This window comes from Lycorma delicatula, chromosome 11 (genome assembly GCF_047948215.1).
Source record: "Lycorma delicatula isolate Av1 chromosome 11, ASM4794821v1, whole genome shotgun sequence".
In the NCBI taxonomy this organism is placed as follows: Eukaryota; Metazoa; Arthropoda; class Insecta; order Hemiptera; family Fulgoridae; genus Lycorma; species Lycorma delicatula.
This window is the reverse complement of record NC_134465.1, coordinates 20,793,633-20,808,281: the sequence shown is the minus strand read 5'-3', so window position 1 is coordinate 20,808,281 and position 14,649 is coordinate 20,793,633. Positions and strand designations below refer to the sequence as shown.

The following is a 14,649-nucleotide window of genomic DNA, read 5'->3' as shown; positions in this document are numbered from 1 at the left end:
TTTGTGTATCTCACAGAGTGACCCTTTCTTATGCTAGAACATTTTAGTAACCAGAACGACGGCTACTTTTTTATTACAAATCATTGAAGTAATAATTCTGTTGCTGGGATTATCTGGCGACTTTGTTCCTATTTCCAAGGATTGTAAGAAACCTAAACTAGTTACTGAGATGCCTATCAGGTGAAATCAAGCCTTCTATTCTTGCTAAAAATATAAATCAGATTTTATATCAAACAAGTAGTTTTCTGCAACTTGTCTTGCCAAGCAGAATGCAATTACCAATAATTTTTTTACATTTTTCCTTATTCAACATCTTTGTTTTCTAAGATTCTACTTTATGAAATATTTCAGGTATAATGGAACAATTAGGCTTAAGTCGTGATAAATTAAATTTTCCATTAAGTCAGTATATCTTCCAGCTAACAACTCAAAGTTTTTATTAAATAACTTTCATAAAATAAAATTTGAAAATCCAGTTTATTGGTTTTAAAAGAAAAACCAGTTCCTGTATCTCTTTGATTGATAGAAATACATAATTAATAGGGGCTTCAGCTTCAGACATTTTTTTCTGAACATTATTAAAAAATATATATTGCAGTGGAGTTTTTATTTACTGTGTTTTAAAATTTTTTTTTCAGATAAATTCAGACAGTTTGATTATGGGTCAGAAGGTAATGAAATTAAGTATAATAGTGCAGAACCTCCAAATTACAATCTTTCTCAAGTAACCGTTCCTATGTGTTTATATTATGGTGATAATGATTATTTGGCTGATCCATTGGTAAGAGATATTTATTGTAAATCATTTTAATTTTTGTCAGTATTTTGTAATTTATAGGTTTGAATTAATTTATGTATTTTATGCTCTCAGCCATATAATAACAAAATTGTATATTAAAAAAGCATAAATTATTTTATGTATATAGTAACAGCTATTAAGATGTTGTTCATCATTCAATATACTTGTCTACAGGTTGTGTGGTACTTAACAATGTTAAATAAAAAAAAACATAACATCTTTTAAAACAGTTTTTGAAAAAAAAACATTTCTTTCTTTACACAATTGTAAGTGTACTGTACTAATTATAACTATATAACTGTGTGACAACATAGCAACCTGTTTTAAATTGTTACACTTCAGGTCTGAAGTTTGTCATCAAATTGTAATTATTCCATTCAACTTGCGTTACCATATAGTAATATTGAGCATACATATACGAGTATTTATATCACCAACAAATGTACATTTGCTCCACCAATTAATTGTGCTATTATTAATAGGCTCAGGTGACATTTATAAATTATGTCACAGTGGCATATTCCATTAAATTTATAATACTAAGGTATGCTGCTGAAAAAATAACTAAGAAAACTTCTGTCCTCAGAAGTTTTACCTTCCTAGGTAAGCCATGACTTATTTGTCATCCTTTTTCTCAAAGGGATAAGAGATCTTGTGTATGATTGTACGTACCTGTATATATTTTTTTAATGTCTAGCTGATGATACACCGAAACAGTATAAAGTCATTCCTGTGATAAAATCTTATGTGATATTTTTATTAATTTAATGATAGTCATTAAATTAATAAAATTAATTTAATGTGTTATTTTGTAATTTAACACATCTCCTGATTATGTTTAATAAAAATTGTAAAAAATGTGTAAATCCTTATTTTACGAATTTACAGTAACCATTATTGTAGTAAATTTTTATATAAAATACTTATTAATTCATTTTTATTAAAAATATCTGAATGTGATTGTTATATTACTTACAAAAAAAAAAGTTCTATACAAACGAGTAGCATTTTTATTCACTTCATTAAAATAATATTTGAAATATTACAAATTTTCATATCTCTTTATAGCGAGTTAAAAATTTTCATTCCCTTTTGTTTGTTAATACAAAAATCCACCAAATCTTCTCTATCCAATCCAAGAAAAAAGGGGGAAAAATTGGTATACAATGTATTTTAGTATATTTACTCGATATCTCATGCACCATCATGTGCAATTTACCATAACAAAAGTAAAGAAAATAAAAATTTTATCAGTAAAATGAATTTAAAGTTATCCTATTATATATAATTTTTGCAAAGGAAAGGAAATTCTATAAGAATTTAAGAGTAAATAGTGAGATTTACTGAAGAGTTAGTTCAGTTGTCATCTATGGAATACTTCTTGTAGAATAAAAGCAAAACTTAACATTTTTTTTTTTTGTAAAAAAAAAAAAACAGTTAAAATTACAAAAAAATAACAAAAACTTTTGTTTTTCTTATCAAAGAATTGAAATAATTAACTAGTAGAATGTAGTGAAAAGTTAAAAAAAAAAAATCAGAAATATGCATCTGTAAAATTGTGATGTAAAATAGAATCTTGATTATCTAGGGAAGTGATCTTCAACCTTTTTAGCTCCACAACTCCCAACCACCGGGTTGGTTTAGTGGTGAATGTGTCTTCCCAAATCAGCTGATTTGGAAGTCGAGAGTTCCAGCGTTCAAGTCCTATTAAAGTCAATTATTTTTGTACGGATTTGAATACTAGATCATGAATACCGGTGTTCATTGGTGGTTGGGTTTTAATTAACCACACGTCTCAGGAATGGCCGAACCAAGACTGTACAAGACTTCATTTACACTCATACATATCATCCTCATTCATCCTCTGAGATAATATCTGAATGGTAATTACCGGAGGCTAAACAGGAGAATAGAAAAAAAAGAAGTTCCACGACCCCCAAAAAGTAAAAAAAATATATAATAAATATTTACTCCTCCAACTTTATATTAACTCCCCCAATCCCAACCCAGTGAAACCTAGTTATAACTATTTAGCTGCATTGATAGTGACAGGTGTGACATGCATGTGTGAAGTGTACAAACGTGAGCAATTTACACGGTATACAGCAGTTTTGCTGGTCGTGCAACAGGACATTGTCTTTTAATGGTTTTATGATGGTACTAAAAACTAAAACATAGATTGGACAAAATATATTCCAGTATGTAGTGATGGTGCAAAGGAAATAACAGGAAAGAATAGCGGATTACTGAACAAAATTAAAAGATCATCTTATACCAAGGATGGAATGGACGCAGTGCTACCTTCACAGATGTGCTCTTGCCACAAAATATATACTGGAAATCTCAATTAAATTCTTTGTAAAGCTGTAGAAAAATGGTTAATTTTATTAAAATTCAACCATTTCAAAATAGATTGTACGCTAAACTATGTGATTATAAATGGGTGAAAAGAAAAAATCTCTTCTTTTCCTTTACAAAAGTCAGATGTTTATTGCAGGGAAAAGTATTAACCTGATAATTGGAATTACAAGATGAATTAATAATATTATTCCAAGATAAACAAATGCCATACTCAATGTTTTTACAGAATAATGAGTATGTTTTGCTGTTGGCTTACTCAGCTGATGTGTTTTCAAATTTAAATGACTTGAATTTGAATATACAAGGACACGATAAAAACATTTTATTAATGACAGGCAAAGTTCTGCCTTCATTAAGAAATGTGATATCTGGATTAATCGCTTTCAAAGCAAAAATTTTGATGTCTCCACTCACTTTTGATTATATTGAAAAAAATTTGTATGAAGAAGATTCTCCACAGTTTGGACAGCATGAAGATGCGTTTGCGTGAGCTAAAAATTCGATTGGTGGTTTATTTCCTGGAAGATAAAAACTATTTCTCGAAGAGATGGATTCTGAATCCATTTAGTGAAAACATTGTTACAGCTGCTAAGTTACTGTTTAAGATTCACAACCAGCTCATTGAAATGTCTGCCGATAAAATGTTACAACTACATTTCACATCTTAAGATTTAATTTTGGCTTGCTCGTCAAAGTGAATATGGAAATTTAGTCACAGAAACAATGAAAATATTAATCCCTTTTGCCACATCTTACCTCTGTGAAAAGGGTTTTAGTCTATGGTTGCGCTAAAAACTAAATATAGGAATCTTCTTTTATCACTTGAAAACAATTTGCTTTGTGTATTTCTAACACAGATCTTCGTATGGAGAAACTTTTAAATGAAAAACAAATGCAACCGTGTCATTAATTTATTTTCTTTAGATGTGTACTTATAAATGTGAGCAAAATGTTTATAAAAATTTATTTTTTTCTCATAAAATTTCATTATTGTTTGTGTAAAGTTGTAGGCTAATTTCATGATCCCTTATTCATATCACCATGACCACCACGGGAGTTGAGATCCCTAGGTTAAGAAACACTGATCTAGGATAATGAGAATCAACACTCTCATATAACAAAAATCTAAATTGAAAGTAAATAGTAATAAACAATATTAGGAATGGAATTGTAGGGTGAATAAATAAAAAGACTTTTAGTTTTCAGTTTTCAATTTTTTATAACAGATAAATTACACGTAAATGATACTAAAATTACGCAAAATCTTTTATGTACGTAAAAAAAAAACAGCAACACTTGTGTTATTACCTTTTCTTCATTTAATTAAATATCATTTGAAATAAAATTATCAAATGTACATTATGAAATCTATTAATCTAGCTTCCATTAATTACATTTCCAGTACCCATGCATTACTAATTATGTAACAGTCTCAGATGCAACAATCAGAAAATGTAAAAATTAAAGAAGAATGGCTGAGTCCATTGGAATAGGTGTGTGAGAATTTTAAATCAGAATCATTGTTTAGAAAATACTGTAAACTATCTACAGTGTAATAACAAAAAGTGTTTTTATATAATAATTAATGAATAATTTTTGGTAAAGCAATCCTAGCAGTAGAACATATTAAAATTTTTATTAAAATACATATTAAAACACACCTTACTCCTTTTCAAATCTTTTGTATCTACTAATGATTACTTGAATAGCCAAAGGACTAAAAGGAGACTGATGTTTTCTTCTTAATTTTTAATGCTATTTAAATGTTTAAACATTCATCTAATTAAATGAAAGTTTTTTAATACTATTGTGAGGTTGCATTATATATTTTAAGCTTTTGGTGGTGTTTAGTTTGATTGAGTTCATAAAAAGTTAATATAAAATATTTTTATCAAGTATTAATCATTTTAGGTCGAGTATTAAACAAATTTAAACTTTTTTTTAACAGGATGTTAAAAGATTGGCTCAACTTCTTCCAAATTTATTTGGCATATTTAGAGTGAATTTCCATCTTTTTAATCATTTGGATTTTCTTTGGAGTAAAGATGTAAATTTTTATGTTAATGATAAAGTGTTAGCGATAATTAATGAAACAGAAGTACATGGTAAGTATTAAAACAATTATTTATTTTTTTATTCAAACAATGACTGTCTTCTGTTTACAATATATCAATATTATTTATAGATAGTACATTCCAAGAACTACCACAGATACCACGTTACCTGAAATCAGATATCATGTCAAATCCTACTTTTTATGTATTATAATGGATCTTACAATAAGGCTGAAACAGTCAATTCTTAAAATTATATTATAATATGCATAGAGGTAAACTTTAGATTAACATTTTTTAAACGCAATTTATTTATTACCTTCAAGTAGTCATCATTCCTCATAATGATCCATTAGGGCTACTTCATTTATGAATAGGAGTACAGAATAATTTTATTGTATAGACTGTTTAATATTTAATAAATTAGGGTCTACGAGGTGCGACAATAAAGTAATGAGACTGATGTGAAAAAAATGTTGCTTACTGTTTTAGTCATGTTTAGTATTGTCTCCTTCAAAGTAGTTCCCCCTCTGATTGCACACACTTATTCCAGTGCTTCTGCCATTGATGGTAACATTTCTGGAACTCGATGGTAACATTTCTGGAACTCATCTTCTGTAATATCTTCCAAGACCCTCATCACAGCTTTTTGGACATCTTGTGTTGTTTGAAAATGGTGTCCCTTGACAGCCATTTTGACTCTTGGAAATAGAAAAAAGTCGCACAGAGCGATATCTGGTGAATAAGGTGGCTGTGGTAGTATTGAAATTTGTTTTGAGGTTAAAAATTGCTGTACTGACAGAGCAGTATGGGATGGCGTATTATCGTGATGCAGAATCCAATTATCAGCAATGTTGGCACGGACACGAAGAACTCGTTAACGAAGTCTTTCTAAAATTTCTTTGTAGAAATATTGGTTAACTGTTTGTCCAGGAGGCACCCACTCTTTATGAACAATTCCCTTGGAATCGAAGAAGCACACAAGCATGCATTTCACTTTTGACTTTGACATGCGAGCTTTTTTTGGTCTGGGTGATACCTTTGGTCACCATTGCGAACTTTGGCGTTTTGTCTCTGGATCGTATTGAAAAAACCAACTTTCATCACCAGTGATAACACGGCTCAACAAATCTTGATTGATTTCCGTTTGCTGTAACAGATCGGCTGCCACATTTTTCCATGTTTCTCACTGTTGTGAGATTTTTGGGGACCATTTTTGCACAAATCTTTCTCATACCAAGATCTTCAGTTAATATTAGACGAACCGTTTCTCAATCGATGTTGAGTTTTTCTGCAATCATTTTCACGGATAATCTTCGATCAGATCGTATGATTTCACGCACCCTGGTCAAGTTGACATCTGTCCGTGAGGTTGATGGTCGTCCACTGCGGTCAACATTTGTTCTGCCTTCACTAAAAATTTTATGCCACTGAAAAACTTGAGCTCTTGACATAATCTCCTCTCCAAAAGCCTTCTGAAGCTTACCATAAGTTGTCGTCGCGTTTTCACTCGATTTAACGCAAAAAGAAATGGCATACCGTCGCGCAATATTTTGCGGTTTCATTTCTGTGACGAGAGACACAAACAGGTGTTCACTTATTACAGCACAACTCACAACTGAGCAGTTGCATCAATGTGCCGCTTGGACTAGAAGTAGCTTATAGACCAAGGTCAAAGATGATGTGCCTACGCAAGCTGCAGGGTTGCCACATCCTGCAAAGAAAAATCAGTCTCGTTACTTTATTGTCGCACCTCGTATTGTACTTCATATTTTGCATTTTGAAAAATTTTTAAATGTTTTTTTAACGGTAATTAAAATCTAATTTTAGCTTTATGCTCATATTATTATTATTATCTTTTATGACTGCATAGGATCACTAAAGTCAATCTCTTATCCAAGTCTCTTTGATGGGACTGTTTAGGGCTTGCAGTCCTCCTAATATTTTTTCATACGTTTCAATCTTTGTGCCCTTTCTTGTGTTGAAAATGTTTGCGTTGTGAGTTTTTTCTTATGAGTTGGAAATGAGTGATTTTGTTCTTGATTTTCTTGTTCAATTTTACTTTATCTGCAGTGGCGTCTTCTGGTGTAACGGCCATTTCATCTGCATCCTGTCTTGATGTTTTTCGAGTCGAGATTGTACTATACTAGCTGTTTCAGAAGTCTTGAATCTTGCATCCTCATGATATGTTCAAAGAAACTTAGTCTCCTCTTACGCATGGTATTGATTGTTTCTAATTCTTTGTACATGACTGTTGGGCACAATCCACCACTGCCCGCCTTTCTAGTACCTTTTATTGGTGTACGTTCTTCTAATTCTTGTTTAATTTTCTGGAGTCTGTCTGTCTTTGAGTGTTCGTTTAGGCAGAAGAGTGTTTCTGGTGCATAAATGGCTTCTGGTTTTATAATTGTGTTGTAGCGTCTTATTTTTGCGTTTATTGATGGGCACTTTTTTATTGTAAGTGTACCTTCACTGTTTTGATTATATTTTGTTACAGACAGTTATTGAAAGAAAATAACTAGGATAACCAAGATCTCTTAACCAAATAAATTGTTATTTTCCTAGTTTTTCTTCTCATTAATGCATTTCACAGGTTTTGGTTATTTCTTCAGTACTTCCAGTCATTTTGTATTTCGTTCTATTTTTTTTTTTTTTTAAGCAATGGTATTTTTCACTGAATCCTATACGTGTTAGTAGTTAGTGTAACACTGTTGGTAGTTGTTTCCAGTATATAAGCTGTAGAAGATGGAACCACCATACAGGTGTACAAAAAAGAATATTGGGTACTAAATCTATTTAATATAGTGATATTAAGAGAAGTTAAGACTAACTTTGACATACAGTAATGGATCATAAATAAAATAAAAGAGTAATTCTTACATTTTTGCTCTACATGTGTTCAATGCAACACATAGCCAACCGATAGGAGAGGTTGTTTTATACTTAAACCAGAATGTCTGGAGTAATGGAAGTAATAGCTGCTTTGATCCTGTGCCTCAAATCGAGTAGATCAGTAAGTAGCAGAGACACATACATAAGATCCTTTATAAAAGCCTAAAGGATAATATCATCACATGGTATCGGTTGAACTTGGAGGCTGCTCCAAACAAGCTCTGTCATCAGGCCCGTGCAGACTGATCCAACGGTCGGGGAAAACTGTCATTCAACTGAGGTTGGTAGTGAGGAGTTATGCTAATTAGGAAGTGTGTCATCATCTTGTTGCAAATAAAATTCTCTGGTCCATTTTCCAGTTGAGGGAAGACGCATGTACTGTACGCAGCTTATCTAAATAAGCAACTCCTTTTATACAGCGAAAAAGAACTTTCAGCACTCTTTCTTCAGATTCCCTTTGAGATCGTGTATTCTTCATTTATGCAGTCATCCACTTGTTTCAAATTGATTATTATTCTATCAAAAAATGGCATTGTCATGTGGAGAATCATGTTTAAACTTTCTGTGTTAAATTGTAACTAAAAGATTCATAATTAGGAAACTGCAGAAGACTTTAGTTCAGGAGTCATCTTTGCTAATGGTGCTGTCAAGCAGAAAGATCTATCTGTGTAACTGAAACCTATTCTTTTTGCTTCTTGATTGTAGCTTTAAATCGGCACTGAATACTTCAACTGAGAGATATAACAAATTAAAACCCCAATATCTTTTTGAACGCCCAGTACATTACTTTACATTTTGTAAAATACATTGCACTCTAAGGATAAGCATGTTTTTGTTTCAGAGACTTATTCTATATGTTTAAAAGTAACATCTATGAAATAAATTTATTTGAAATTTCTCCAGTCTGCAGTTCCCAATATTATTTTTAATATATTAAATCTGTAAGGCTCTTAAAAAGTTGTCCTCAAAGATTAGACTTTCAGTAGCTACAAATTTCAGGGCTACAAACACGTTAAAACTGCATGCGTACTGCTATGGTGTAATTGATGAAGTAAAGAACTAGATCGTGGAAACTTTTACAAAGTTTAGTTTGAGGTTGGTTTTAAAATCCTATTCTGAAACAAGTGAAATAAGTAGATGGATCGTGTTTATTTTAGTAATAAGATTGGAATTCATCCGGATGGCTATTTGACCAACTGAGAAATAGTTAAACATGGTGTAGTGAAAATCTTCATATCTTTCACAAACAGTGAACTGCAAAACTCACGTAAAACTGTTGTTTTGCATGTGCAATTCCTTGCTATACGTGCTTGATCAATAATTCAGTTTATTTGTTAAATATAATTATAGATGATGGAATTTGTCATGACTTTATAAGAGGTAAAAAAAAAAGAAAATATTATTTTCAACAAGATGGTGCTACCTTCCACAGGGCTAATGAAATTATATTATGTTGGAAGAATTTTAGCTTTGTTTCAAAAAATTTGTGACTGCCAAGATTTCTAAAACTTACTCTCTAGCAAATATTTTTCCTTTAAGTGAGTATATTTAAAAAAAGTTTAGTTATTTCAGGATAATCCTCATCGTAGATTTGAACTGAAATTATAAAAAGTGGGATTTTAAATATTATTGAAAAAGTTTACTTCTACTGTTAGTGTAGTTTTGTTGACAAATAAAGAACCATAAAACTTATCCTTTCAAAAATTACACAACCTCATTGTTAGATTGCATCCTTTTAAAAACAAATGAACTGGGATGTGAACCAATTATATATATACAACAATAATTATATAAGTTGAACTTACCATATTAATTTCCAATAATCGATTATTACAGGATCCTGCATCTTCATCTACAGTTGATATCAAATTCTATAACTACATTGAAACATGTTTATTTTACAATTCGTCACTTTCTTGAAATTGTTTCTGTTTTCAAAAAATATAATATATATATTAAACCCTTCATTATTATTATTATTTTCTTATAAATGTGATATTTACTTACTTTAAAAGTTATAATTGTTTATTTTAATTTCAGGAGAAGTACCAAATTTATCATACTCTTTTGATGATTTAAGTGTAGATGAAAACTCAGAAGAAGACCCGGTGTTTAATGATATATCATCTTTACTTAAACATAAAATAGCTAACTATGGGAAAGGTTATCTGGATAATGTATTAGATTTTAAAATGTCAGCTGAAAATAGATTAAGACACCTAAGATTAAAAACAGAAAACACACTCAAAAGACAGTTGAAAAGTTTAAAAAATATGTTTGATTTTTCACAGTATTATAGTAATGAATGATGGTTTTAACATGTGAACAGTAATAATTACTAAAAATATAATATAATTACTAAATATATGAAAATTAGTCTGTTGATGGATTAATTAAAAAGGTTGTTGATAAAAAGTTATTTTGTATTATCAGTCAAATTTTTATGATTTATTAGTGCTGTAATAATTGGAAATAAAATATCTGTATTCAGTATTTTCCCCCCCAAGAAATGATAAATAAAAAAAATCTTATGATAAATAAATAAAATATTTACTTTTAAATTACATTTCATTCTTTGTTTCTTTATTACAAGCCTTTTTTTATTTATAGCGGTTCAACCGCGTCTTCAAATCTTGGAACCATAATGTAACTCACTTCCTGAAGTCATACAATGGTGAAATTTTATACATTTTATAACATTTATAAAATGGTGAAATACAATGGTGAAATTTTATAAAATTATTCCATTGTAAATTTCATATATATATATAAAATTTCATATATACACATACCATATATACATAAATATACACATACAGGTAGCTGTCATAGTTATATATAACAGCTATATATATATAATAGCTAGGGAACATACCCCTAAAGTTAACAAAAAAATATGAATTAGGATTTGTGTTTAGAACTTACAGTATGTATTTTCATTGGGTTCAGTTGGCAACTGTTTTTTTACGTCACACACACACAGCGTAAAAGACAGTTGTGCTAAGGTGGCTGACATAAGTAGTTACAGTGTTGAGGAGCGGTTAGTGACTCAGTGTTTCGGTTCATAAATGAAAACATACAAATCATACAATGAAACTAATTAGTGATATGTTATGGCAATGCTTTAATAAGCCACCACCATGTAAAGCAACAATGTTGGCTTAGGGAAAATATACGTTTCAATTAGATAATGTTCAAGGAGGATGAAAGTTAACATGGTTGGAAAGTGCGCTGCTGTTGCAGTTTCCATTGAACAATTCCCAATGAAATCAACTCATAAACAGTCAGCTGAACTTCCTACACCATGGATGACATACAAGACCATATGAAAAGGACGTGAAAGTTAGGCCATTTCGTTCAATGTTCATCAATGAACTGTTGGATGCAGATGACCAATGAACAACATTGGTCCTTTTCCGTATCTCAGTTTCTGGTTAACATTTAACGCCCTCGCCGGTTACTACAGTAATATTATAATCTGTATATGAAAGCCGATAAAAATTAAACCAATGAACTAGACATTCCCTTTTCTGTATCTCAGGTTGCAGATATCATTTAACGCCCTTGAATGTTACTATGGTAACATTATAATCTGAATAGAAAACCGATAAAAATCGACCCAATGAGCAAGACATTCTCTGTTCCATATGTAATATTACTGTCATAATTTAACGCCTCCTCCGGTTACTTAAGTAACATTATAATCTGAAATGGAAATCCGATCTAAATTAGACCAATGAACAAAACTTCTCCTCTTCCTTATCTCAGATTACAGTTATCATTTAACGCCCTCGCAGATTACTACAGTAACAAAAAGATCTGAATAGGACAGCCGATAAAAAGTAGATTAATGGACAAGGCATTCCCTATTCTGTACCTTAGATTATAGTTGTCATTTAACACCCTCGCATTTTACTACGGTAACATTATTATCTGAATAGGAAAGCCGATAAAAACTAGACCAATGAACAAGACTTGTCCTCTTCCATAAAACTCAGATTACAGTTATTTGTTTAACGACCTTGCAGGTTACTACGGTAACAGAATAATCAGAATTGAAAAGCTAATAAAACTTTATCCAAAGAACACGTTGAAGATCAACCTCGCTCAGGGCGACCTTCAACTTTAAAATCTGACGAAAAGGTTGAGCGTGTGAGAGTTCTTGTGAGATCAGACCGTCGTTTAACAATAAGGATGATGGGTGAACGGTTAAATTTAAACGCTTTCGCCGTACATCAAATTTTGACAGACGATTTGGACATGCGAAATTGGTGCCGAAAAACCTCACGACAGATCAGAAGGACAATCGAAGGAACGTGTGCGTTTATCTTCTTTAAAGCATTGACATGTCCAAGAATTCTTCAATTGTGTGATCACAAGTGATGAATCCTGGATATTTCATTACGATCCTGAAACAAAGCGAACAATAGCACACTCCGTCATTTCCTCGACTGAAAAAATGTTGAATAAGAAAATCAAAGATTAAAACCGTACCGATTTGCTTTTTTGACAGTAGGTGTATTGTGCATAAAGAATTTGTTCCTCCAGGACAAACTGTCAACCAAGTGTTTTACAAAGGTGTCCTTGAAAGGCTCACAAAAAGAATGATTCGCGTGAGACCAGACATTGCAGACAAGTGGATGCTTCATCATGTCCCGTGCTTCATCACATTGTCCCGTGTCACACGCCCATTTCCATCAGGAAATTTTTGACCTCAAAACTCATTCCTACGGTTCTTCAACCCCCCTATTCACCTGAATTGAGGCATTGTGACTTTTTCCTTTTCCCGAAATTGAAACGTGTCTTAAAAGGACGTCATTTTGGAACTATGGAAACATTCAAAAGACTGTGACCGACCAGTTAAAAGCCCTACCAGTTGAAGCCTTCCAGCACTGCTACCAGGAATGGGAACAACGACTCTGCCAGTGTATAGCTGCCCAAGGGAACTACTTTGAAGGGGATAATGTTGTTTGAAAAAAATAAAAACTTTGGTAAGCAAAAAGTCAGTCTCATTACTTTTTTCATACACCTCATATATACATGAATTGTTTTTCAGTTCACATGAACACCGTATAGATAACGTATTCATTTATAAACAAACAAAACATTTGCAAATCATAATTTGTCTATTGATATTAATATTCTAATATTCTACATAGGAAACAGTCACTTGTTAATCAAATATTGCAAATACATATGATACTAAATAATAAATGCAAACCAAATGCAACACTTTTTTTAATGTACTAAATATATCTCTCCCCAAATAAAAAAAAACTACTAGTTATAATATCAACAACTACTCCAGCATGAACTGTACCAGTCTCTAAAAATACTTACAAATGTGACTGAAATTGTTATGATATAAATTTTAAACATTAAAGTTTTAACTTAAGTTTGATTTGATGTATCGTGTAACTAATTAATAATAAAACATAATTTTAATTGCACTGACTATTTTGGACGAAAACATAGGAAACCTAATTATTATGTTACACAGTCAAAATTCACCTCTATAATTTTTTTTTTTTATAGGAATAAAGTTTTGATAAGAATTTAACCATAATTTTTGCCTTTTGATCGGGTATGTCAAATCAGGCTTTGTGAAATCAGTTTAAATCAACTGACTAGTTTTAATTAGTTTAATAAACCCATCCAACCCAACCCTTTAATATAGTTTAATTAAATTTATTTTTTTTTTTAGTTTATTTTCATTGCAGGAGGAGAAAGCTCTGCCAGGTGCCGCCTGCCCATGACAGTTACAGGCTTTCACCAACCAAAACCCGTCACCTTGAACAGCATGTCCTGGATACTCATCTTTCAGCATTACTCAAGGGCATGCTGTACTCTTGCGAGTCACCTGTGGGTAATCCAAAGAATTCTGAACACATCTACAGCAGTGAGGAACCCTAGGAACCCCCAACTACCTCCCCGGCAGGCTAACCACTCCCCACTTAACCCTGTAACAGTTAAGGCTACTTTCCTTCTTCCATAGATTTCCTCTACAGTATTGATCTGCTCATGTCAACGTTGTCCTTTCAGTTATCTGTGATCTAATGCTCCCAGTGACCATTGAGCATCCCTGTCCCTCTTTCACTCACCTGGAGTATTCAAAAAAGGTGTGCCTGGCCATATCCTGACAGTATGCGCACCTGGCTTCATCTCTTCTTCTGTCCTCAGGTAGACATTAAAATCTTCATCGAGTGTCAAGAGATGGACAAGCCAAAATTGACCTCCCCATGCTTCCGACAAAACCACCTTATTACATTTGGGATTACCTCATATGTCCAGTGACTAGACGAGGCCGTATTCCATCTCTTGAGATTTTGCCTATTTTAGTTTAGTTCAACCCAAACGACCAATCTTTTTAATTTAGGTTAAACCAGACTCATCCTGTCCTTTAGTTTATTTTATGTTAGTCGTTTAACCAAACTGACTCAACTCTTTAGTTCAGTTTAACCCAACTCACCCATCTCTGTACACTTTAGTTTAAACCAAAGCTACCCAATCCTTTATTTAGTTTAGTTTAAGCAAAGCCCACCC

The 14,649-nt window shown here is 31.8% G+C and overlaps 1 protein-coding gene across 1 annotated transcript in view; it reads left to right on the top strand.

The window, feature by feature from the left end:
• LOC142332477 (uncharacterized) overlaps window positions 1–14,649 on the top strand; it is a 145,418-nt gene that overhangs the window by 37,422 nt on the left and 93,347 nt on the right. The window contains exons 7-9 of the mRNA XM_075378927.1: window positions 639–781; window positions 5,109–5,265; window positions 10,147–10,412. Of these exons, the coding sequence (XP_075235042.1) occupies window positions 639–781; window positions 5,109–5,265; window positions 10,147–10,412 (566 nt within the window). The remainder of the gene's footprint in view (window positions 1–638; window positions 782–5,108; window positions 5,266–10,146; window positions 10,413–14,649) is intronic.